This window comes from Podarcis raffonei, chromosome 11 (assembly GCF_027172205.1).
Source record: "Podarcis raffonei isolate rPodRaf1 chromosome 11, rPodRaf1.pri, whole genome shotgun sequence".
Classification (NCBI taxonomy): domain Eukaryota; kingdom Metazoa; phylum Chordata; class Lepidosauria; order Squamata; family Lacertidae; genus Podarcis; species Podarcis raffonei.
Window position 1 is genome coordinate 62,379,379 of NC_070612.1, and position 24,951 is coordinate 62,404,329.

General features: G+C 41.8%; 1 protein-coding gene across 4 annotated transcripts in view; it reads right to left on the reverse strand.

The window, feature by feature from the left end:
- Positions 1 to 293: 293 nt before the first annotated feature.
- Positions 294 to 24,951, reverse strand: part of PCSK5 (proprotein convertase subtilisin/kexin type 5) — a 226,911-nt gene continuing 202,253 nt past the window's right edge. For 3 of the 4 annotated variants that reach the window (XM_053408618.1, XM_053408619.1, XM_053408621.1), the window contains 14 exons: positions 22,942 to 22,984; positions 21,967 to 22,109; positions 19,720 to 19,920; positions 18,268 to 18,501; positions 11,554 to 11,637; positions 10,667 to 10,811; positions 8,288 to 8,505; positions 7,446 to 7,679; positions 6,666 to 6,896; positions 5,992 to 6,169; positions 5,250 to 5,467; positions 3,714 to 3,814; positions 1,642 to 1,828; positions 294 to 969 (listed from right to left, as the gene is read on the reverse strand). In XM_053408618.1, the coding sequence (XP_053264593.1) occupies positions 557 to 969; positions 1,642 to 1,828; positions 3,714 to 3,814; positions 5,250 to 5,467; positions 5,992 to 6,169; positions 6,666 to 6,896; positions 7,446 to 7,679; positions 8,288 to 8,505; positions 10,667 to 10,811; positions 11,554 to 11,637; positions 18,268 to 18,501; positions 19,720 to 19,920; positions 21,967 to 22,109; positions 22,942 to 22,984 (2,630 nt within the window). In that variant the 3' untranslated portion in view covers positions 294 to 556. The remainder of the gene's footprint in view (positions 970 to 1,641; positions 1,829 to 3,713; positions 3,815 to 5,249; positions 5,468 to 5,991; positions 6,170 to 6,665; positions 6,897 to 7,445; positions 7,680 to 8,287; positions 8,506 to 10,666; positions 10,812 to 11,553; positions 11,638 to 18,267; positions 18,502 to 19,719; positions 19,921 to 21,966; positions 22,110 to 22,941; positions 22,985 to 24,951) is intronic. The other variant, XM_053408620.1, reaches the window with a different exon arrangement.

Consider the following 24,951-nt stretch of genomic DNA (forward strand, 5'->3'; position numbering starts at 1 on the left):
TGTGAATGGGGTTGCCAGTCTGCCAGTTGCATATGGAGCTCTGAACCCTTGTAACCCATTCCAACTCTTTTTAGCATTGTGTCACACAAAATAAGTAGACTAACAGTGAAGTGAATAAAGATATGTCAAATTAAGAAGACACCATGTCATTTTGTTCCATGCTTAGAGTGGTGGTCTTCTTAATTAAAGAGGACTATAAGTTGGACATTCAGCTCAGGTGTTTTGTGTACTAGAAATGTATCATGAGCCCTAGGGACAATATAATATAATAATAAGAGAACAGGAGGAAGCAGTTATATTATATTCAAACTATATTTGAAAAAATGATGTGTGGATATAGACAGCCATTTACCAAGGTGCTAATTTAGGATAGTATACACATAATTACTTGATAAGCTGAATGCCATCTCCTCCTTCAAAGCAGTAAGTATTCCACATCCACCCACACTCACATACAATGGTTGCAAATATATCTATTGTAAATGGCTGTCTGTACCATTCAGGTGAGATTCTGAGTGTGCAGGAAAGACAAAGTGACACATAATCTAACTAAAGGTTATCTAAAGGAGTAACTTTCATCATCATACTCCAGTTCATCTACTTCATCATCTTCTAGAAGTCCATATTTAAATTTGCGATAGACTGTGCCATCTTGGCCCATATAAACAATATCATCATCATCATCATCGTCATCATCTTCATCCCGGTCCTTGTATTCAATCACTTGATCTTCATAATAACTGGTGCCCTGGTAGTGGTTACTTTTGAGAGAGGCAAGTGCCTTTGCATTATCTCCCAGCTTTTCATATCCACCTTGCTTTACTGGCTTGGGCTTGGCCCGTGATCTTCTCCATATGAAAACAGGAGCTCCAATGGCAAGGAGCAAGAAAATGAGTACGGCAACAACCAAAGCTGCAGCTTTGCCTTTCAGTCCCTCTGGCAAGTTAGCGATGTGTAATATACATTCATCTGAAAAACAAAGCCTTCATATATATACACATATATACACACAAGCACACATGCATGCACACGCGTTTTTAAAAGTGGAAATAAATTTTAGGATAAGGATGAAGAACCTTTTCCATCCAGTTTTGAATTCATCACTAACAACTGATTTGTTCATGCACACAAAGAGATAAACATGAATTTCTCTCTTCACACTCACACAAGGCCACCACTGCCAATACTGGTTTTGGTTACAATCGTAACCCTGCTTGCTTGGGAGTAATCCCTAATTCAATAGGACTTAACTTTGTGTAGGCATAGTTAGGATTGCACAGTTAGTTAGGAACAAACGACACTAGAGAATTTGCAGGTGAATTCCCATTGATAAAACACCTGAAGAAATTTTGAGGTGTATTTGTAGTGTCTGCTGCTAATCCTCTGTGACACAAAGCTTTGTCTATTAACAAAGAGAACCAGCAGGGCACAGGAGTATTGTGTTATGACCAATGCATGTAACAGATGCACATCTAAGGTGGCAAATCTGGATTTTACCACTGCAGTCTGCTGATTTAATTTCACACTGCAATTCTTCACAGGACTTGGATACAGGAGGGGGAGCGGGAAGGAAGAGAAGGAGAAGCTACTGTGTACAAGACCATTAAACATTTCCCATCAACTCTTTCTGCTCATTATTACCTTGCGTTTTACTGCAGTCACAGCACTCCTGAGTTTGCACAAGTTCAGAACTCTTACAGCATGGCACACAACGATTTTCATCCAGGTAGATCTCCATGTTAAGATGGCATTCTGTACAGTTGAAGGGACCAGGCCCCTTACACTGCATGCAAGTGTCATGACATTTTTCACATCTTGCTGGGTGCTCCTTAAAGTCAGAAACACAGGAAGAAACTTGGACTTTGACTCTATAAGGTGAAACCTACCATACAATATGAAACTGTCTGGTCCCAAACAAAAAGTGTACATGCAACAGGCCAGGTGGCTTTCCTATAGCCCTTTTTAAAAAGCCAGAATCCTGCTGATAACGCTGTTTAGCTAGGAGGAAGGAGCAGGGAGGACTAAATACAGCTATTGAATAGCCAATCAGAAATATTTCACCTTTAAAAAATGTGCATGTGTGTAGTTCTGCCTGTTGCATGGGCTAGGGAATCATGCACACTGTACCTATTTGTCCAGTTCTTTATCCAGTTCCTTATTCCTTGCAATGCCATCTTGACTGCGAGTCCTGCAAGACCTGCTCCTGCCTTTTCCCATTTGGCATGGAAGAGCAGAGCCCTGACTGACTCCAGCTACAAAGGTGAAGCTGCTGAACAGACACTTGGGCTGCGGTGTTGTTTAGGGTTCTTTTTTGGGGTGGGGGTTGTTATTGCTGTTTTTTGTATCTTTATTTTAGAACTTGTGATTTATGTGGAAATTGTTCAGTTTGGTTGTGTATTTTTTAATGTTTTGTTTATTGTTTATTACTACTTTTGTTACATTGTAGTTATGTGTTTTTCATGTTGTAAGCTGCTTTGAGCATGGTTTGAACTGTGACAAGGCAGCATACAAATAAAATTATGTATGTATGTATGGAAGTGAGAGCTGGACCATAAAGAAGGCTGATCGCAGAAGAATTGATGCTTTTGAATTATGGTGCTGGAGAAGACTCTTGAGAGTCCCATGGACTGCAAGAAGATCAAACGCATCCATTCTTAAGGAAATCAGCCCTGAGTGCTCACTGGAAGGACAGATTGTGAAGCTGAGGCTCCAGTACTTTGGCCACCTCATGAGAAGAGAAGACTCCCTGGAGAAGACACTGATGCTGGGAAAGATGGAGGGCACAAGGAGAAGGGGGCGACAGAGGACGAGATGGTTGGATAGTGTTTTCGAGGTTACCAGCATGAGTTTGACCAAACTGCGGGAGGTAGTGGAGGACAGAGGTGCCTGGCGTGCTCTGGTCCATGGGGTCACGAAGAGTCGGACACGACTAAACGACTAAACAACAACAACAACAACAACAACAACAACAACAACAACAAATGTATGTATTTATGTATGTATGTATGTATGTATGTATGTATGTATGTATGTATGTACTTGTGCAGAAGCTTATTTACATGCATGTGTTGCATGTAGCTGGATCAAGGCCACTGATAACCTTCGGAAGCTGGACCATAGGATCACGCTAGAGATAACTGTTCTTATTTGTTATCACAGAATCACAGAGCTGGAAGGAACCCTGCAATGCAGGAATCTTTTTGCCCAACATGGGGCTCGATCCCTTAAGCCTGAGATTAAGAGTCTCATGCTCTACCAACTGATATTTTTTTTCAGCATGCTAAAGCAAAGATTTGGCCAGCAAGTTCCGCTTGTTAGTGACACAAAGATCTCTTTGCTGTGCTTCTGTCTACCTTAATCATGGTCTTCTCACAATGGGTTGTAGATAGCCAACTAAGTCATACTTAGATATTTTCTAGAAGGACCATTGATGCAGCAAGTCCTTTTATCTGTATCAGAGGATTGTACTCTGTTCTTAAATCTAATCTTGTCCCTCCATTAGTTGCTTCATATATGAGAATAAGCGAGTAGGAAAAAATATGACAGAGCAATGGGTGCTGGTAATAATTTGTAACAAGGAGAGAATGGGAAGTTAATGTATGGATCACTTGGTGAAATGTTTCAGAATCACTAGTTTAATGTAACAATGCCAATGAAGGGGTGTGTGTGTGTGTGTGTGACTGTTTTTCTTTGTCGGTTGGTGTATGAAGTACCTCTGAGGCTTTGTATTCTCCCAGCAAGCATTCTGAGTTGCAGATTCCAGCAGCGAAATGGTAGCTCCATACACAGGATGTGCAGAAGAGTGGTCCTTTCCCTTAAAACAACAAATAAAATCACTTTAAAAAGGTAAGTAATAGAAAATCACCCAACTTGCAGTTCAGCAGTCTCCAGTCTTTGCAGTCCTTTAGGCCAAACAGATAGTCGGGAGCTCATTTCATCTTATTATTTTGTAAGTTGGTGCTGCTCTTGGTGCTGCACCTTAGATCAGGCAGCAACACAGTAGTGTGTCCCGACTCACTAGTTGAAGATCAGTGGTTTTTCATTTAATTAACGAAGTAAATAGAGTAAAATAAGCAGGTTGTTTGATCCCTAAAAGCTTAAGCTGATTTTGAAACAAAAACCATTCTAGAGGTATCTTGTCTAGGCTTCAGTTAAATAATTCAACTATTACAATATCAGTTTCAGACACTCCCCCCTTCCCCTCCATAATTACACTTGGGGAATTGTGGTTGTCTTATCAGCCAGCCCTCGGGTCTGCAGCTGCTGAATGCCAGGTTAGCTCTGAGAAAGACTTCCCTCATCCATGGTCTGATTGTGGGTGAAGAGACCAGTCTGACCTGTATCACTGAAACCTGGGTGGGTGAGCAGGGTGGAGTTGGTCTCACCCAGCTGTACCTATCTGGGTACTATTATCAGGGCAGACCTGAGGCCAGGGAGGGGGAGTTGCTGTGCTCCGTAGAAATCCCCCCCCCTCCAGGCTCTCTGTCCACTTGCAGGGGAATCTAGTGTGTGTGTTCCGGGCTTTGGGCAATCAGGATACATTAGCGATTCTGCTGCTTTACCGTTCATCTTACTGCTCAGCAGTCTCCCTGCCTGAGCTGACAGAGCTGGTCTCAGAGGCAGTGCTGAGGACTTCCAGACTGCTAGTTTTGGGGTGCTTCAACTTCCATGCCGACATTGCCAAGGCAACTGGTCCTGGGGTGGCTGAGGACTTAATGGTTGCCACAATGACCATCGGGCTGCCCCAACATGTCATCAGCCCATGTACAGGCCACACTCTGAACCTTGTTTTCTTAACTAGGCAGGAAGAGGGTGATCTGAAAGTGGAGGAACTTGACATCAGTCCCTTGTGGCGGTCAGATCACTTTCTGTTGAGATTTAGGCTTTCAGCACCTTTCCCCCTCTGCAGAGGCAGGGGACCTACTAGGATGGTCCAGCCTTGGTAGCTGATGGATCCAATGGGTTTCCAGATGGCTCTGGGGAATTTTCTGGTGAAGCTCCATCTGACCTCTGATGACACTATCATTCCTGAGCTCCCTCTCCTGCTTCGTGGAACCTGTTTGGTATACTTCAGAGCTTAGGGCGAGGAAACAAGCTGGGACACATATAAAATGCAAGTGGAAGAAAACTCCAGTTAAATGCAACAGAACACTGGTGAGGGCTCATCATTGAGCCTACCTAGTGGTGGTGAAGGCAGCAAAGAAGAAAAAGACTTTGTGAATGCAGAAGCATATAGTGTGGTATCTTACCACTGCAAGTACGGCAGGTTGGATGGCAGCGCTCACAGCTGCCTGCATCACGATCAGCATAGTAATTTTCAGGACAGGAAATGTGGCATTCATTTTTGGAGTGAAGCAGGAATAAATCTTTATCACAGGACAGACAGTCTGTAGATTCTGGTCCCATACACTTCTTGCAACTTTTGTGACACCTCTCACAAGAGCCAGTAGAATTGTCTGCATAGTACCTGAAACAGACGAACAAAGCACACAAGGATTCTAGAGAAGGGTAATGTCTCTTGATTCTCTTTGCATTTTGAAAATCTGAATTGTTAACAGATGCTGGGTGTTTGTGCTTTGTAATAGCCTTGAAGTTCTAACATGAAAATGAGTGAAAGGGGAATCTCGCAAAAGAAAAAGGGAGTGTGTGTTTGGTATTATTGCTATGCACCTTGATCATTTTGGCAAGGATGGCTCATAAATTTAGTCTCACTATCTTGGCATTCACTGTTATGCTACAGCCAGCAGTTCTGAAAGAGTTCCAACTTATAAACTAAACCTTCTTTTCGGGGAGTTGCAATATTAGTAAATATTGGTAAAAATATCTTCCCCTTTCCTCTTGGGTGTTAGTTGATAGGAACATTAACGATCATTTAGATTCAGTATGCCAGGACATCCTCAGGCTACACTCCTCAATTCTAAGGAAATTATGTTACAGTTTAGCATAGCTCCTATCCAATAGAGCTTTTTAACTTGACACGTAATGTCTTACCCAGTTGTACAAATTGATACACATCCCTTTTCTTGCTTGTACCAGCCTGGTGGGCAGGACAGGCACTGTCTGCTGTGCTTCCCATTGCAAGTCTCACAAGTCCTGTGGCAAGTGTGGCATTGGCCTTCATCCCTGTCCATATAATATCCATCTGGACAGACTTCAACACAGGTTCCATCTGCAGAGAGAACAGCACCAAATTACAGACAGGCAGCACTCCCTTTTTGCACTGCAATAAGAAACATCACCTCAACTGTGCTTGGGGATACTGAAAGAGTCTTACAAAAACCAATTCTTTCCCATTTTCGCTTGTAACTCAGGAAAAGGTTATGGAAATCCTGTGGCGGAGTTGCCAGGCACTATCACACGAATGTCAGTGGCAAGCTGGTGTTAAGGTGCAAGGAGTAACTGGTTTGGAAAAGTCAGTTCCCTAGATAAAATCTACTGGAAGATTACCATTAGCAGAAGGTTTGAGACTCTCATGATCTGATCCAGAGCACCTGCCCACTTTGCATGTTTCCCAGTGTCCTTGAACTGATTAGACAGCTCTGTGCAAGTTGCTTACTTTTGTGTTTACGTGATTTGAGTCATTCACAGAAGAACTTAAATACAGAAGATGAAGAAACAGAAGATGACAAAGAAGGATACAACCTTGGGAAAAGGGCAATGCTTACTGAGAAGAAGCAGATCTTGGGGACAGCTGAAACACTGATCTTCAGCAGGGCCTGTACATTCCAAACACTTCCTGTGACAAGGGCTGCATGCTTTGGTGTATCCATCATAGAACTCAGTGCTGGAACAGCCTTGGAGCATCTCACACAGGCCTGAAGTAGTCATCAACAGACCTTCTGCACAGGTAAGGCAGTCAGTGGAAGAAGAACAGGTCTGACATGTCCTGTCACAGTCTGAAATGTGAAGAATCACAACTGTTTGTTCAAGGCTCTTACAAGTCCCAGATGGCTACTTGGCTCCTTTTAGTCTATTTATACAGTTAACTGTCAATCTCTAGCTTTGCCTATGTCTCTATTGCAACTGTTTCTGCATCCATATCTGTCTTTTTCACAGAATGCATGCTGTACCAGGGATCACGTTACATTTATTTCCACTGCATTGGGTGGGCACTGTACTAAGAACAGGCACCCACAGCCAACACAGAATTTTAACACCAACTGATTGATAGGTGGTTGTGGTTTGGGGGGAAATTGCTTTAGGGACCAAATTGGACACCACTGGGGGTCCATGATTGGCTCATAAGTCAAGCAATCCCCACCTCTGGGGTAAACTTGCCTATAAGAAGTGTGTGTGCATGTGTGTGGGGGGGGGGACGATGACGACAAATAAGCCTTTAATTAGTTCATTTGCTGCATCCATACCAGTGGCACATCGATGTCTTCTGGCAGGGAATTACTGATCAAAATGACTTCTGACCTCTGCCTCTGAATTGAAAAACATACCTTTACAGATGTCAGTCTCTCCTTCATAATAAGTGCCATCTGGACAATTTGAAAAACATTCACCATTGTATAGATACAATTCCTTTGAACAATCAGTGCAGTCATTGGAATCTGGTCCATCACATTGTTTGCAGTCTTTATGGCAGGGGAAACAGCGGTTGGAGTCAGCAAAGAAGTCAGGTGGGCAATAACGTAAGCAATTCCCGTTGTGCAGGTGAAATGGTGGAATGCACACTTTTGAGAAAGAGGAGAATATATCAGGATATGCAAAAGAATACAAAATAGCACAGTGTGCTCTTGAATGTGCTATGAACGCTCCCCTTCCTCTGTTCTACGTTTTGCTGGCTGCAACGAAACTAAAATCCATTGCCACAGCTATGTCTCAACAAGCGCTCTTCTCTTCTTGCTATCTGCCGCTTAAGTCGACAGGCTCACCCTTCCCTAATCAGAATACAGCGATTTTCTTTCAGACTATATTAGAGTGGCATGATCCAAAACTCTAGTCATATCTGCATGTTTTTGTAAAAGTCTTTGCAGTACTGATGTGAGGCACCAAATTTACACAAGCCGCTTGGCTCTTGGGTGGACCCCACACAGATATGCTAGCTAGGAATAGCTGTCCAGGGAGATTCTAGATCAGAATGTATTGCAAAGTCCACAGGGCAGAAATATGTCAGACCTCAGTAAGCACCAATCTATTTCTCCCAGCACATTCTTCCCATGCTTTTGGTTTTGTCTCAAAACACCAAAATGGAAGAGCATTAAGCACGCCCCCTGCATTTCTAAATAGGCATTCATTTAACAACCTGGGTCAGTGCCATACTGCTGATTCTCTGCAGTACCTTTACACGAGCTCTTGATAATGCATTCCTGACACATCTCAGGGCAATCTCTACAAATGCCATCATCAGCAAAGTGGTTCTCTGAGCAGGCAAGTTTACATTCTGTTTGTTCTAGGAGAAAAGGACTTTCACAGGACAGACATCTGGAGGCATTTCCTTCACACGTTTTACAAGGGCTGTCACACTCTCTGCAGGCCCCGTCTTTAGTGAAAAAGCCCCTAAAGTAGAAGCAAAGAATTAAAAAAGATCAAGCAACAGAACATGCTGTAAATTCTCAGAGAAATAGAAAAGGCTGTTTGGGGTGAGCTGAGAGCTTTAAGAAAGCATTCACAGTAGACATGGCTTTGTGCACCATATGGCCTTAGATCTTGAGGTGTCAGGTCATCTTTTCTCCACTAATACACAGTATTATACAGCCCATAGGACTCTATGGCTGCAATCCTATCCACACAAGGCCTGAAGCACAAGGACTCATTTGCAATTGAATGGCACAGCTAAAAAAAGGAAATAGAGGACTCCACTCACATTATAAAACTCTTCAGTGAACTTTAACTGTTTAACCTGCTGTACAAATAGTAGTTTGGCATAAAATGTCATTTGGCTGTAATTATGCATGTGTTGCCTAAACATTAGCTTCTGGGTTAGAATGGGATATTTCATTATTTAGAATCATAGAATCATAGAATCATAGAGTTGGAAGAGACCACAAGGGCCATCGAGTCCAACCCCCTGCCAAGCAGGAAACACCATCAGAGCACTCCTGACATATGGTTGTCAAGCCTCTGCTTAAAGACCTCCAAAGAAGGAGACTCCACCACACTCCTTGGCAGCAAATTCCACTGTCGAACAGCTCTTACTGTCAGGAAGTTCTTCCTAATGTTTAGGTGGAATCTTCTTTCCTGCAGTTTGGATCCATTGCTCTGTGTCTGCTTCTCTGGAGCAGCAGAAAACAACCTTTCTCCCTCCTCTATGTGACATCCTTTTATATATTTGAACATGGCTATCATATCACCCCTTAACCTCCTTTTCTCCAGGCTAAACATGCCCAGTTCCCTTAGCTGTTCCTCATAAGGCATCGTTTCCAGGCCTTTGACCATTTTGGTTGCCCTCCTCTGGACACGTTCCAGTTTGTCAGTGTCCTTCTTGAACTGTGGCACCCAGAACTGGACACAGTACCCCAGATGAGGTCTGACCAGAGCAGAATACAGTGGCACTATTACTTCCCTTGATCTAGATGCTATACTCCTATTGATGCAGCCCAGAATTGCATTGGCTTTTTTAGCTGCCGCGTCACACTGTTGGCTCATGTCAAGTTTGTGGTCAACCAAGACTCCTAGATCCTTTTCACATGTACTGCTCTCAAGCCAGGTGTCACCCATCTTGTATTTGTGCCTCTCATTTTTTTTGCCCAAGTGCAATTTATCTATATGTATGTTGAAACGGGGACGCGGGTGGCGCTGTGGGTAAAACCTCAGTGCCTAGGACTTGCCGATCGTCAGGTCGGCGGTTTGAATCTCCGCGGCGGGGTGCGCTCCCGTTGCTCGGTCCCAGCGCCTGCCAACTTAGCAGTTCGAAAGCACCCCCGGGTGCAAGTAGATAAATAGGGACCGCTTACTAGCGGGAAGGTAAACGGCGTTCCATGTGCTGCGCTGGCTCGCCAGGTGCAGCTTGTCACGCTGGCCACATGACCCGGAAGTGTCTCTGGACAGCGCTGGCTCCCGGCCTCTTAAGTGAGATGGGCGCACAACCCTAGAGTCGGACACGACTGGCCCGTACGGGCAGGGGTACCTTTACCTTTACCTTATGTTGAAACAATTGTAATAATAATAATAATAATTAATAATAATAATAATCTGTTTTTAATACAGTGTATTCCATTGGGAGTGTATCCATTAAATTAAAAACCCCACAACACTGTTGATGGAAAGACTGAGGAAGGAAATGGTTGCTTACCCAGTCCTGGGGTGGACGGCGGTTGTGGCCCATTGCATCAGGTCCTGACCCCTCAGAGCAATGCTGGGCTGGGCAGCTGGCAATTAGAAAATCCCCATGCCAGCCAATGGGAAAGGCAGGAGTTTCCGCCAGACCCTGTTTGAATTCTGACCAACCAAGCCAGTCCAAGGGGGTGGGGCTTGGGAGCAGGCTTCACTCTGACCCACCCCCTGGCTATAAAAAGGCGAGTAAGACCGCAGTGCATTTCTCAGCACTCTCATTTGCAAATTGGCAATTGTTCTGAAGCATTCAGGTCATTATGCAGCTTTCTACAACCAGAAGGATTAGATCCATTTTGTGTCACAGAAAATATGGAGGTGAGAACAACATAGAAGTATGTGAAGGAAAGTTGCATGTCTGCACAGATTAATATAAATGAAAACGTACTTGGGACACTCCTGCAAGCATTTGCCTTTGTGCAAATAGCGTGGTATGTCTGCATCAGAGTGACACTCGCAACGTCTTGTCTTCACATTTCCCAAAGTTCCTCGTGGGCAAGTGCGGATACAAGACTTGCCAAAAAGAAATCTCTCTGAAAATAATGGAACAGGCAAAGCATGTTTTGAAAGACATTTGCATGACATTTTGGAAATTCCAACTAATTCAGGAATTAATGGAGAGTTTCTATTACAATGCAGAAAAAGGTGGAATGAGAATTAGGATGCTTTTTTGTAAGTAAGTAAGTAAGTAAGAAGTAAGTAAGTAGGGATGCGGGTGGTGCTGTGGGTTAAACCTCAGCGCCTAGGGCTTGCCGATCGCATGGTCGGCGGTTCGAATCCCTGCGGCGGGGTGAGCTCCCGTCTTTCGGTCCCAGCTCCTGCCCACCTAGCAGTTCGAAAGCACTCTTAAGTGCAAGTAGATAAATAGGTACCGCTTTATAGCGGGAAGGTAAACGGCATTTCCGTGTGCTGCGCTGGTGCCAGCTCGCCAGAGCAGCTTCGTCACACTGGCCACGTGACTCGGAAGTGTCTTCGGACAGCACTGGCTCCCGGCCTCTTAAGTGAGATGAGCGCACATCCCTAGAGTTGGACACGACTGGCCCGTATGGGCAGGGGTACCTTTACCTTTAAGTAAGTAAGTAAGTAAGTAAGTAAGTAAATGAATAAATACTGTTATGTTTTAATGAATTCTTAACTGTATGTTCTCCACTCATGCATAAAGCCCATCTTTAAACAATAACATTTTTTTTCTAGCATTAGCTGAAATCTATGAGAATATACGAAAACCTCTTGATAATGGCAATGTGTAGCAACAAAGAAGATAAATGCTGTTACCTTGGGGACATGAAGTGCATGTGCTGGCAGTTTTCTCACAGGTTTGGCATGAAGGATCACATGGCTCAAACTGAGTGGTTGTTGCTGTATTAGGAGATAAGGAGGAAATGAGTTAATAATGTCACTTTATATATTTGTGGGCTTGCGTGCCCAGAATACATGGTTCCAGCTATGATTATTTAGTATCATTTAGATAATAAAGGGAAATAAATGCAAATCTTGCTGAGACTTTCACCTTGACTGGAGATATTGCCCATAGTAACACAGAATATGAATGAAATAAGGGGTGGGAACAATGTCTACTAATCAACAAGGCAGCATCCATCTAGATTTCTGTTAATTACTTAATTCACTTTTTGCAACTGAAATCCTGATTTTAAAACGTGCAGAAATATACAAGCCACAGTGGTCTTCTACCTATTGCAATCCTATTATAACAGTTTTCATGCCCTCCAACATTTCTCTGATGAAAATAAGGACGTCCTATAACAACAATATTTATATCCCACCCATTTGCCTGGGTTGCCCAGCCACTCTGGGCTCCTTCCAACATATAAAAAGCACAATAAAACAGTTGCTGCCACTGTGGCAGCAGGAGCAGGCAAATGCATTCCTTGGAGGCTGGATCTGCTGCCTGAGGCGGTCGCCTCACCTTGCCTCGTGGGTGAGCCAGCCTTGCAAATCAGGTTCAGTGCAGCTGATAATTGTCCTCACTTTGCTGAAGGGACTTGATGATCCAAGTCTGATCACAGTGCCAGCATGAGACCATCAGAGAGTAACGATGTACCACCGTGGTGTCTATTGTACATGAAACATTGCCTAATCATGTGTCCCTACAAAGGACTAGCCTGTGACAGTGGCTTTTTGTTACCTGAAGTGAAAGGCAATATGATACCTCCTTCCCATTCTACATGCAAAAACCAACTGGACTGGCAGCTTGATCTTCTTTAAAACTCTGGCAGTACAATAACATTCTTCATTACACCTGAGGCAGTAAGCTGGTTAAAGGCTCAGGACAGGCCATGGCGTAAGCAGAGCTCTTTTGTACAACAGAGGGGAATGACTAGGGCAGTCAGAGGAGGAAGGAAAGAGGGCCAGGGGCCAGTGTTGCCTGCAGCACCCCTGACCATCATTCAAGGCACCCCAGGGTGCTGCAGCACACTGTTTGAAAACCACTGAGCTAGGGAGCTCAGGAGAAACAGAAGGAGTACGTCTGCTGACCGCCCCCACATCTACTGGCTGAGGCAGTTTCCTCATTCTGTTCCTATATCTATGATATCCTTATTTATCATTAGCTAGCACAGCTGATCTTACCCTCTGTTCTCAAACTAAAACAGTAATATTCAAGGTCTGCATAATGCTTTTTCCAGCTACAAGATTATTAGTGCTGTAATATTTCTGAGTCTCCACCAGAGGGGACTATGTACTAGGCATTGTGGCCTTACAAAGCACATGAGACATGAAATGCTGACCAGTCAACAATTCTATCTTCCAGTCAGGTGGAAATGCTTATAAATACTTACGTTCACAGCTGCTTTTGACATTACCCATCTCTTAAACTACATTCAGATATAATTTAAAAGGGGCTGCAAATGCATCTCTGTCCCAGGGAAGATCTGAAACCTTCCAGGATTTCCATGAATGTGCTTCTTCACAGGGATACAGAATCAGGTGTGCTACTTAAAAAGCTGCACATGTTGATATGATGCAAAGGTCTTGAACTCTGATGTAACCAAATATGCTTTCACTTCATTTAGTCTAGTAATACAGCAATATCTTCTACTGTATCCACCTGGTCTCCCTGAATGCATTTTGTCAGTAAAGGTAAAGGGTAAAGGGTCCCCTGACCATTAGGTCCAGTCATGGCCGACTTGGGTTGCGGTGCTCATCTCACTTTATTGGCCGAGGGAGCCGGCGTACAGCTTCCAGGTCACGTGGCCAGCATGAATAAGCCACTTCTGGCGAACCAGAGCAGCACACGGAAACGCCATTTACCTTTCCGCCAGAGTGGTACCTATTAATTTACTTGCACTTTGACGTGCTTTCGAACTGCTAGGTGGGCAGGAGCAGGGACCGAGCAATGGGAGCTCACTCCCATTGTGGGGATTTGAACCGCCGACCTTCTGATCGGCAAGTCCTAGGCTCTGTAGTTTAACCCACAGCACCACCCGCGTCCCATATTTTGTCAGTAGTCAAAGTAATAAGTGGCAAATCCAACAACATAATTACACCTATAGGTCCATGGGGATTAGGAATTCTACAATTTGCAATCACTAGGGCATGTGATGAACAACTAGTGGGCAACTGGATGCATATTTGATTTCTTGTAGGTCAGTGAACTGCTGCTCAGGCATTAAGCCACAGATGTATACATGTCTCAATATTATCTGGGCAAGAGTTCTTCTGATATTATGTCTATTCAAGGCAGCTAGATTGATATGCTCATTAATGAATAACCACTTTTCCTAGACAACTTATTGTCTTCAACTAACAAGGAAATCCCAATCATGTCTATTCAGAAACAAATCCTACTGCATTCAGTGGGGCTTACTGAATGCAAGGGTTGCAGCGTAAAACAGTAACTTTAGATGAAGCATAGCTCAACAGACCAATAAACCAGGCAAGGTACTCTCTGTACAAAGTCCTTCATTCCACACCCGAGAAATTCCTGTGATTACTTGTACAGAGTAGATTGTTGTTATCTCTTCACTCAGTACATTTACTATTATTTTCAGTGCCTGGAAAGATAGATAGTACTTTATTCGGCTATAAGCCCACAAGGTAAAACCAATCAATAAATAAAATAGCATTTTACATTCTAAAATATCAACTAAAATATTTCAACGCATAATCTCCTTCACGTTACATACAATCTCTAGATGTACCATATTGTGGCCTTGAATATAAAGATGGTGGATAGAGTTTACTAGATTTTTAATAGTCATGCAGCATTCCATGAAGTCTTTTATATGAAAGAACTGAATTCAGGAATCTGGCAACCTGTAATGTTCTATAAGAGTCAATGTCCTGGAGTAGATAGGCTAGATGTAATTCAGGTGGTTTAGCAACAGTTTCCAAAATGATTGAACTCAGAATCCTTGATCGGGGAACAATATATAAAGGACAATTAAACAAGATATGATAAAGGGATTCTATTGATTTGTTGTCACATGCGCATAAAACAGAGGTTTTACCGTTAGAAAATCTATTGCTCAGCACATTTGAGGGGAACACATTAAATCTGGCTCTAACAAAAGCGAATCTATGCGACGCAAGGTAGACAGATATTGAGGTATCTGGGACATAAATGTAATGCCCTGATTTATCGGGGAACATGTACCTCCACCTGTAGTAAGATTTTGTTGCAAATCAACCTCCTCCAATCTTTGTTTGATGACCTTTTTTGCTGTAATTAGATCTAAATTTGGTATATCGGAAGGAGAGATTCCATAAGACAACAGTTTGGAATGGATTTTTGTTGCCCATGGGCTGGTAAATTCATCTCTCCAAAGGCACTGAATAAGATGGTAATTGGGCAATTTATGCCAAAGGGACAGCCAGTAATTAAAGGCATGTCTCCACATCAGGATCTCTAAGGAGGGGGTCTTAAGTTCTAAGCGAATAGCCGAGTTGCTTACACAGGAGGGTAGTTTCAAAAGGCGTCTGAGAAAAAGATTTTGCAATGTCACCAGAGGCATGAGGTTTACAAAAGCGCCCCATAAAGGGACCGCATAGGCCATAGTTGCAACCACTTTTGCACTATAAACTTTTAAGGCAGATGGAACATGCATAGCCCCCTCTGTAAAGAAAAAGCGCAATAGAGCTTAACACAACGCTAGTGGGATTTCAAGAGGCACTGTAAAAAACAAATAAGTATTGTTTATTAGAAATATTAGGAGTAAGGAGGAATATTGGCAATACGAAAGAAGGGAATGTGTATTAAAGGTATAAATATGGATGATTGTCAGAGACGCTGAAGGAAGTCCAAAACAGATATGATTTGTTGTAATTCGGGATGAAATGTATAATTTGATGGAAACTAATAAAACTTATTAAAAAAAAAAAAGAGAAAAGACTCCTGTCTGAAACCCTAGAGAGCTACTAGCAGTCTATGTAGAGCAGCTTATACTGAGCTAGATATCCTAGCCATCTGTCTCAGTGCAGGGCAGAGTCCTGTGTCCCTAAGGCCTGATGGCACTCGTCCCCCAAAAGGCCTCTTGTCCATGTCATTTAGGGCCTCAATGTACATGCACATTTTTATGTTTCAGATATCAACTAAAACCATTTTTGTGAAGTGCAGGATTCAGCTGATAAGTTCCTCTAGCAGAAGCCAGTGCAAAGGCTCTCACAGCACAACAAAGCTTTCTCCAGTCTCCTCCCTCTTGGCTCCCCCCATGGACTTGGGGGGCAGGAGAACCCTGAGAATAGTGTGTGGTGGGAGGAGAGACAGTATTCAAATGATTTAAATTAATAAAAATAACATTTGCAGCAGCAGTAGCAGCTGTAACAATTTTATCTATTCAGCTATACATTATTATGACCATTTGATGTATAATATTCCTTGAATTATTATTTTTTTAAAGAAAAAGCTCAAATTTTAAAATATATGGAGGCCCTTTTGCAGAACACATATTCTTCTGGATTTATTTCCCTTTTGCTTCAGTGACCTGACTGAAAAACATGAAAGACTGGTGATGTAGCGTGTTAGTAATCTGCCACTCTAAAGCCCTTTCAATTTGTTAAACCTCTATTCTATTCTATTCTATTCTATTCTATTCTAGTCGAGATGTTGTGGGTTAACATACAGCGCAACAACCCCTTCACTATTATGTCTCATGGCTTCCAAAATAATTTCATCATCTGGCGCACAAGATAAAATGCAGATGTTCTTTGTGCTACGCATACTGGCCCAGACAATTTTTTTTCTTGGCTTACACTTAAAAGTCTGAATACCAGTCAAATTCAGACTCATCATTACTTTCTATCACAGTTTATTCACAGTTTACCCTAGTTTGGAACCGAGGATGAAATACTGTAGTGGAGTTATGTTGGATGATGGGCTTTAAGATTTAGTGGAAGACTCCCTGCAGTAATGCCACACCAGATACACAGTCAGCATGACAGATATGCCAGAACAACTCCCTTGAGACACCTGCAGAGTCACTCCACTAGTGAACATATGCCACATGGTGCCAGAGATATGGGTGGGATGGCGTAGCAGGCAGGAGTGGAATACTTCTTCCAAAACCCAAACAATACCCTCTCAATTCATTGTCATCCTCCCGTCAAGGGCATATTTTGATACCAACCTAAAATTTCACTCTTCTTGACTTCATTGGAAAGGGGGAAACCATTTTTAAGCCATCACACACACACACACACACACACACACACACACCCCACACAAGGAGACCATAGTAAGATGTAGCATGGGCCTCTGTCCTTAAGTGATGCCCTTATGTTGCACACACTTAGAATTCAATATCACAGGGAACACAGGGAAGCTATGGGAAAGGGGCACTTTGATCACAGATGAAGCACTTTGCTTGGCTTCAAAACATGTGTAGAAACTTGAATTTGTTGCTAACATTTCTCTGTCTAGAACTCAAAAGGGGTCTCAGCCTTGATACTCCAGACACAAACTTCTAACACTTAAGTCCACTTCAACAACTTGGGGTGCTAGAAAAGAGCACACTGCACAGGAAAGCAAGGGAAGTGAATGCCCTTTTGCTTTACAGGATCACACACAGTGTTTCAACAGCAGAAATATATGCACAGCCACCTCATTCTGTCCCTTCTCTCCCATGGCAGGGAGGCTGAGACAAGAACACTGGCAAAGCACTGAAGTGGCATTGCTCCCTCATCTTTCTTGCTCATAAATGCACCATGCACGCAGGTTGTGGATGTGTCTGCTATTTCCCTATGATTTTTGTATTTTTTTGCATGTGTATTTCCCCCACTTCTGCTGGGCTGAGCATACATTAGTTCTTGCTACATACATTTAAAGCACATAGGTTCCCCCAAAGAGTACTGTGAACTGTAGTTTGCTCCTCACAAAGCTCTAGTTCTTCGCACCCTTAACAAACCACAGTACCCAAGATTCTTTGCAGGAGCTCATGTGTTTTGGATATGCTTCAAATGTAAGTTGTGTACACAGTATCACAAGCTGTTTCACTGTGTAGTGATTATGTATCTCCTCCAGATATGTCATAAAGTAAGAATAACCATGCTCTGCATATTAATTAACCCCCCCCACCGCCTTTCCAGTGAGCAAAGCTGGTATCCTGTTAAATGAGGAAGGAAGCACATGTGCAAAAGCTGTTTGGGCATGTGAGTCCTGATTCAGACAAAAATACCTTCTAGCTGTATTAGGACAAGGCAGCTTTGTTACTGTCAGCTACACTTACTTGACACTTGCAAGTCCTAGAGGGATGCTGTTGATTCCTTGCTGATCATTACTACTCCAGACAGAATGGCAAAATTAACACAGGTGGCATATTCCATCTGTGCTTGTAGAGTCTTTTAGAGTCAATACTCCTCAGCTGGTTACATCTTCAGGTAGATAACTTTCCCCTTAAATTCCTGTTTATAGTATTGCAGTTTTAGAGAAAAGCAGCCCTTGGGAACCTTATTCAGTGAACTAGACAGCCCACCCTTTCCATTAAAGCCCAAGGTAGATAGTAATATTTAAAAACAGATTTTTTAAAGTCTTACATCGTTTCCAGACAATTGGGTTTTGGCGAACCTCCAGGGGAAAGGCCTTCCACAACTGTGGAGCAGCCACCGAGAACGCCTCTTTAAGTGCCCTTTCCGCCTGGATTTGGTGCACAAATGGTACCAACAAGAGATCGTTCTCAGCTGACCGTAAGGATCGTGAAGGGACATAAGGGAAGAGGTCTTTCAGGTCTGCAGAGCCCAAGCCATTGGAGGTATGCAGTTTCAGTCTCTCTATCAGTAAAATAGGATTGATAATCATTATTCATATTTATGAAAACAAATAAGAGCTGCAAGTAAGAGAAAAGTGCTATATGTCATGGTTTATTAATTATGTATTTAATTAATAGGTACTAATCAATCGTACAATAATATTAATGATTTCTCATTTACTTATTCATGTAATGCTATTGTTAAGATTTTTATTTTATTAAGATTACACCTTAAATTCAATTGAATTAAATACTTTTCTTAGATTTCTAAAACTATCATTATGCTCAAAACTGTGCTATATGTCAGGGTTTATTAATTATTATGTATTTAATTTTTAGGTACTAATCAATCATACAATAATATTAATGATTTATCATTTACTTATTCATGTAATGCTATTGTTAAGATTTTTATTTTATTAAATTACACTCTAAATTCAATTGAATTCAATACTTTACTCCTATCATTATGCTCAAAACTGTGTTCATCTCAATGTGTACTGTATGTTTGTGGTGGTGAGGAGAGAATGTGGTTTTCAAGTGCATGTGTTCTCATTTATTTTTCCTGGATAAATCCTAACCAGGTTATGATGTGATCAAAACATTAAACTATCAAACAATCTTGACGTACTGTTGATAGGGGAATGTAACTCAGTCAAGTGAGAGTCACTCCTGTGGTATAAAGTAGATGCAACAGTGCTGTGGTGAGTGAAGACTAATTATCAGAGGGGTCCTCTGTCTTCCAGAGGCAGTGCAGGAAGAAGCTCTCTGAGACTGTTGCTGCTGTTAAGGGGGTGTGTGACCTGTTAGGGGTTCCGGCCCCCCCACTGCATTTTATACTAACATCAAATGTTCACCTTCATTCATAAGAAACTACTGTATGTCTGTTCTTTCTGTGATGCATATAAATATTCTATTTGCATTAGTGAAGATGTAGTTTCTGTATATACAAACAGAATGATACTCATTTTGAGGCATTCAGGGTAATTTATATAATAGTTTGTTGCAGATCCACCTTCCCCTGGCATTGGGTTCAGGTCTGGTGTTAGTCGTGGGCCCTGCTGGGATAGTGGACTGCCAGAAGTTGCCAAGTGTTGATGTTGGTCCTGTATAAATACAATCACTTACATTTCTATACATAAAATCTACTTGAGAGTTTGGAAACGATGAGGTTTCCCCCCCAGTGGGTGTGGGCAGAGAGAAATGGTGGAAAAAATTCAGAGGAAGCATGGGAACATACCATTCCAGAATTTCCTATTTACTTGCTTTCTTTTGAGGTTCACGCACTTTCCATGGAGTAACTGTAAAATTCCTTTGCAACTAGTACAGTCGTTGGAGTCGAACCCTTTGCATGTTGCACAGGTCCGGTGGCATGGCTCACATTCTTCTGTGACCTCATCGCTGTAGTAACCAGCTCCACAATCACTCACACATTTCCCATCTGGAGGAAAAATAAAAAAGCCTTTATGTCATATTGTGACTGATGCCAGCTAAGTCCTGTTATTTGGAGCATTGAAAGTAGAGAACAATGTGTGATTCAATTGCCACTAAGCAAACTGGGGCACCCTAGGAAAGTTTATCTCTACTAGAAAATGCAGATGCACAGCCAAATCTCAAGTACACAGCCAAAATATAAAACGGGGTGTATAGAGCTGTAAAATTAATATATAAAGTGTATTCATCAATGAATGAAGTGTGTAAATGAAAATGCACAACTTTAATCTCTCCACAAATTTCAAATTTGCAAGATGTTTAAAATGTCTGAAGTACCAACGCTATTGAAGTACCAAAGTTAAAACATACCAATTTGCAATGATATTGAAATCTCTGTAGTGTAGATTTCTAATTGGGAAATCTGGTAAAACCCAGATATAAATATATAAGGTTAAAACATGTTTAGCACATGATTATATTTGGATTTTGTCACATTTGCTGGTTATAACAGTGGAGATTTTGATATCATTGCACTTTGGTATGTTTTAAATGCTGCCAGTTCAAATATTTTAAATATCTTTTAGATTTGAATTCTGTGGAGGGATTAAAGTGCTATGTTTTTATTTCCACATTTGTTATAATTTACAGATCTATACACTCATACCCAGGTTTGTGTTTTGGCTCTGCTACACGGCCTCCAACACAAAGTCTAGAGAAGTACGTACTCTAAGCATAATTTCTACCTTATTACTTACAACTGCTGGCCAACTTTCAGGAGCACTCTGGTTCTCTGTTGCAGCTTGGAGTATATGAAAGTTGAAAAACTGTAAACCAGAACCACAACTCCACCTCCTTATAATACCCCAAGCCTGATTTTCTTAACCTCTGACCACAGAGAATCCAGTTTGAATAAGATAACAAGGTCCAAATAACTTATGATAAGGGGACAAGGTATGTACAGCTGAGCCTCATAAAAGGTTCAAAGTGCATTTCACAGGTCTATACAAGTCTGGACTTCTGGAGTGTGGGCTGCATATTTGCCTGCCTGCAATTCCATAACCATACACCATAATAGGAGGCATGTGGATTATGCCACATGTTGACTGCAAAAAGTCACCTACAAAGAATGGAAGTGATGTGAAACCATTTTCAGGCTAAAGTTACTTTGTGCCATTCATTCATCTCTTATATTGAACAAATTAAGTTTGCATTAACATGCTTAAAATGAAAGGCTCATTGGGAGTTCCGTTAATAAATATATATTTCCTCTTTACCCCAAAAGTAGGGGGTTGTCTCTGAATCTCATTGCTGCCATTTAAAATCCAAAGTTGATTAAAGTTTAAATGTGCAGATTTGAAGACATATTTGTGCTTCTAGCGGCATTATTTCCTGAACCTTAGTTTACAAGCACTTAATTAAAATGAATGAAATTTTAACCTTGAATGCTTTAGGCTTATTGAAGCAGATGTCTGGGGGTCATTCTTTTTAAAAGGCAGTTGGGAACCTACAGTCCCATAGATTTAAGATTGTAGTTAGTCTCCCTTAGGGATGAAACGATCTGCCAATTTTAGTTGTCTCAGTTTCTCATGTTTCTAATCTTCAATTCAGTTGTCTACATTTTTTTAACCCTCATGAAAATTCTTCAGGATCTTTAATGTACGTTTCTCCTAATAAACGTATTTGTATATGCAGTTTTGACTAATGTACACATTTTTACAAGCAATTTTTCCTAATACAGTGCATTATTTAATGCTATTTTCACAAATATTGAGTCATTCTTATGCATATTTTCTCCTAATACATACAATTTTGCAAACATTGTTTGGTTGGAGAACTGCATTGTATAATTTGGATAAGTGGGAATTTTGTAGGATGGCTATGTTTTGGTTCTCATATTGTTTGAGAAAGAGCAATTTTGACAGATTCGGCTTGAAATGGGAACTGAATGGAATTTCTGCCCCTTCCCAGTCTCTCTCAACTGAATGCACATTTTGCATTCTTGGGCAAGGCATGAAATCATTTCCCCATGTAAAATACTTGTCACCTTTCTTACCTAGAAGAAAAAACCCTTCTTTACACCAGTAACACTCATATTTGTCGCAGCTTCTGCAATTTGGTTGACACTCTATGCAAAGGAGAGACTTTTCATCATTGTACGTATTCTGAGGACAAGTTCGATAGCATTGCTGCTTGTACCTGGGGGGGGGAGGGAAGCATTTTTGATCATCATAATTTTCATTATGGATGGATAATGGTGCATCAAACAATTGCAATGAACAAGCATAATCCTCTCATAAATGTACTCATGTGTGGCAAGCATCTCCTCTAAAATGACAATACTCAGGAATGTTTTTAAGTACAGTAGCTTAAGAGTTAAGGGAGCCTTTCTCAGACTCTGTCCCATGCTACCCCCAGGTTCTGTGAAGCAGTACAGGCAGGTCTGTGAAGAAAACAGCTGTAATGGCAGATGATGTGTGATTTCCATTGAGCTGCAGTCATGGGGATTAAATTAGTCAAGCAATTGTCCTGGAAATCCCTTCCTGTTTTCATTTCCTCACTGAGGTTTCCAAGAGTTAAAATCTGTAGCAGTGCAGGCAGGATGAAGTTGCTTATCTGCCTTCACAATGCTACACATCACTGCCAGTTACAAGAGGGGGAAGGGGAGGCAGCAGAGAGCTCAGGATGGTGCAGCAATGGAGCCTGTCCATCACACCCACTGTTTGCCCCTTCCCCCTTGAAGACAGCTAGGTTATGTTATGCTAACCTTTGGCTCTCCAGGGGTTCCTGAGCTACTGTTCCCATCAGCCTGAGCCAGAATTTCCAATAGTCACTGATGATGGGAGCTGTAATTCAGCGTCATCTGAAGGGCTATAGATTAACCATCGCCACCCCCCATTCAAACAGCATATTCCACCCTGCTTAGCTCTGAAATATCTAAGGCCACTCTATGGCCTTCCAATGAAAGCACTGTTGTGTTTCAGAAAATAGAGAAAGAGAGGGAAAGTGGGGAAGAGAGTACTAAACTTACATGTAATAATTATGAATGCATGATGTGCAGGCTCTTGGGTCATCTGGAATTAAAAGCAAACAACACATTGGAAACAAAATACTGTGCCAGTTTCTCATGTATCCAAATCTCAATTGGCTAAATGAACAGTGGGAAATTAAGAAATGCTTAGATAAATAGGGAATGCTATCAACATCGTTGTTGTTGTTGATGATGATGATGACCATTCTAATTTAAATAGCTTTGGTGAAAAATGTCTCCTTTGATATACAGTTTTTCTTTGATAGCAAGTTTTTATTGCCTGGCTTAAATTTGCTGTCACTAGAATTCTGGATACATAAAGACTTCATAAGGACTAGCCTCAAACTGTATAACTTACCTTCTTTATTCATTACATTTATATCTTGCGTTTCTTTTGAGGAACTTAAGGTGGCATACAAGAGACCGTCAATTCCATTTTATCCTCACAGTAAACCTGTGAAGTAAGTTAGGCTTCAAGATAGCAAGTTTCATGATCATGTTCACCCAGTGAGTTTCATAAGCAAGTGGGGATTTTAACCTAAGTCTCTCCAGTCTTTGTTTAACACTCCAGTCACTGCACCACACTAATATAAACTCAGGCCTATTTCTTAAGAAGACTCTGGTTCCGAAAGACATAATAGTCAAAGACATATGGGAACACTGAGCAGAACAGTGCTAAAGAAGGCAATCACTAGTTATTTTCATGCAGGTGAAAGGTGTAAGAATGCAGATTATATATTCTTGTAAAAAACAGTTTTTCCAGAGAACAGAAAAACTACATTTCTAAATTGCTAAGATTATCAAAATTACATTGGTAGGCTGGGGACAGACTTTTGGTGTGCCCCCTTTTGATATCACAGGCATCATCTAATAGATACCTATTTCCACTTTCCCCTCCCCAAACAATGCCTAACACTTGCACTGGTGGCAGATAGGACAACCCTCTCCTTTTTGAAGCAGCTTCCACTGGAAGTATAATTGCTTGCACAGAGTGATCTTCACATAATGAGATTGCTTACATAGTTGATGTTTCTTGACAGTTAGTTTCAGGCTGCAATCCTATAATACATACTGACCTAGAAGATAGTCACCCTCTAAGTCAGAGATGTCCTTGGGTCCTCCAGATGTTGCTGGAATACAACTCACAGCAAACCATACCACTAGCCACAGTAGCAGACAGAAGGCCAGCACAGGTGGGCTTCCAAACACCTTGGAAGTCAATGGGGAGCTCAACAGGTGTGGTGCCCATTTGACACTCCTGTTGCCATGCCCATACCAGCTGAGCTCCCACTGTCTTGCCCCTCCCTCTCTTCCTCCCAGGAAGCGTAAGCAGCGCTCAGGAGCCAGGAGAACAGCACAACTTCATCTGCCCCACCAGACGCTTCTGATTGACCATGTTGGTTGGGACCGATGGGAGATGGAGACCAGAAGCATCTGGAAGGTCACATCCAATGGTATTTTTCTGACAGTACTCAACAATACACAGTACCAACACTACCCCCCAATCTTCCAGTAAGGTAAATGGAGGGTTTGGTGAGCAAGCAGGCAACTGAAGATAAAAGGGGGATTGTGAAAAGCAGGATCATTGTGAGTACCAGCACCATTTTTCTATAAAAAAAGCACTGGCACATCTAAGTGATGGCTGTGTAGTCCCTCTAGAAGAGCAAGTCTCTCAAGAAAGACTGCTGGTTTTCAGTATTCCTGATTTTTTTTTTAATCCAGCTACTGACATCAATACTGTAGCCCACTTTTTATGAACTATTTATTATTATTATTTTAGGAAATATTTATAGCCCATTCTTCATCAGTGCTGATACAAGGATGAGGTACAGGACTAATTATTTCTCTCCCTCTTAAATATGGGCCTTGCTTCAGTTGTTATATGATTCAGCCTCATAATAAGGAAAAGAATTGGATGCCATAGTTCAGTTTTGTAGATTGGGACTTAACTTATACTAAATGAGTTGATGACTGTGCAGGAATTTGAACATGTGTGAAAGAGAACAATCT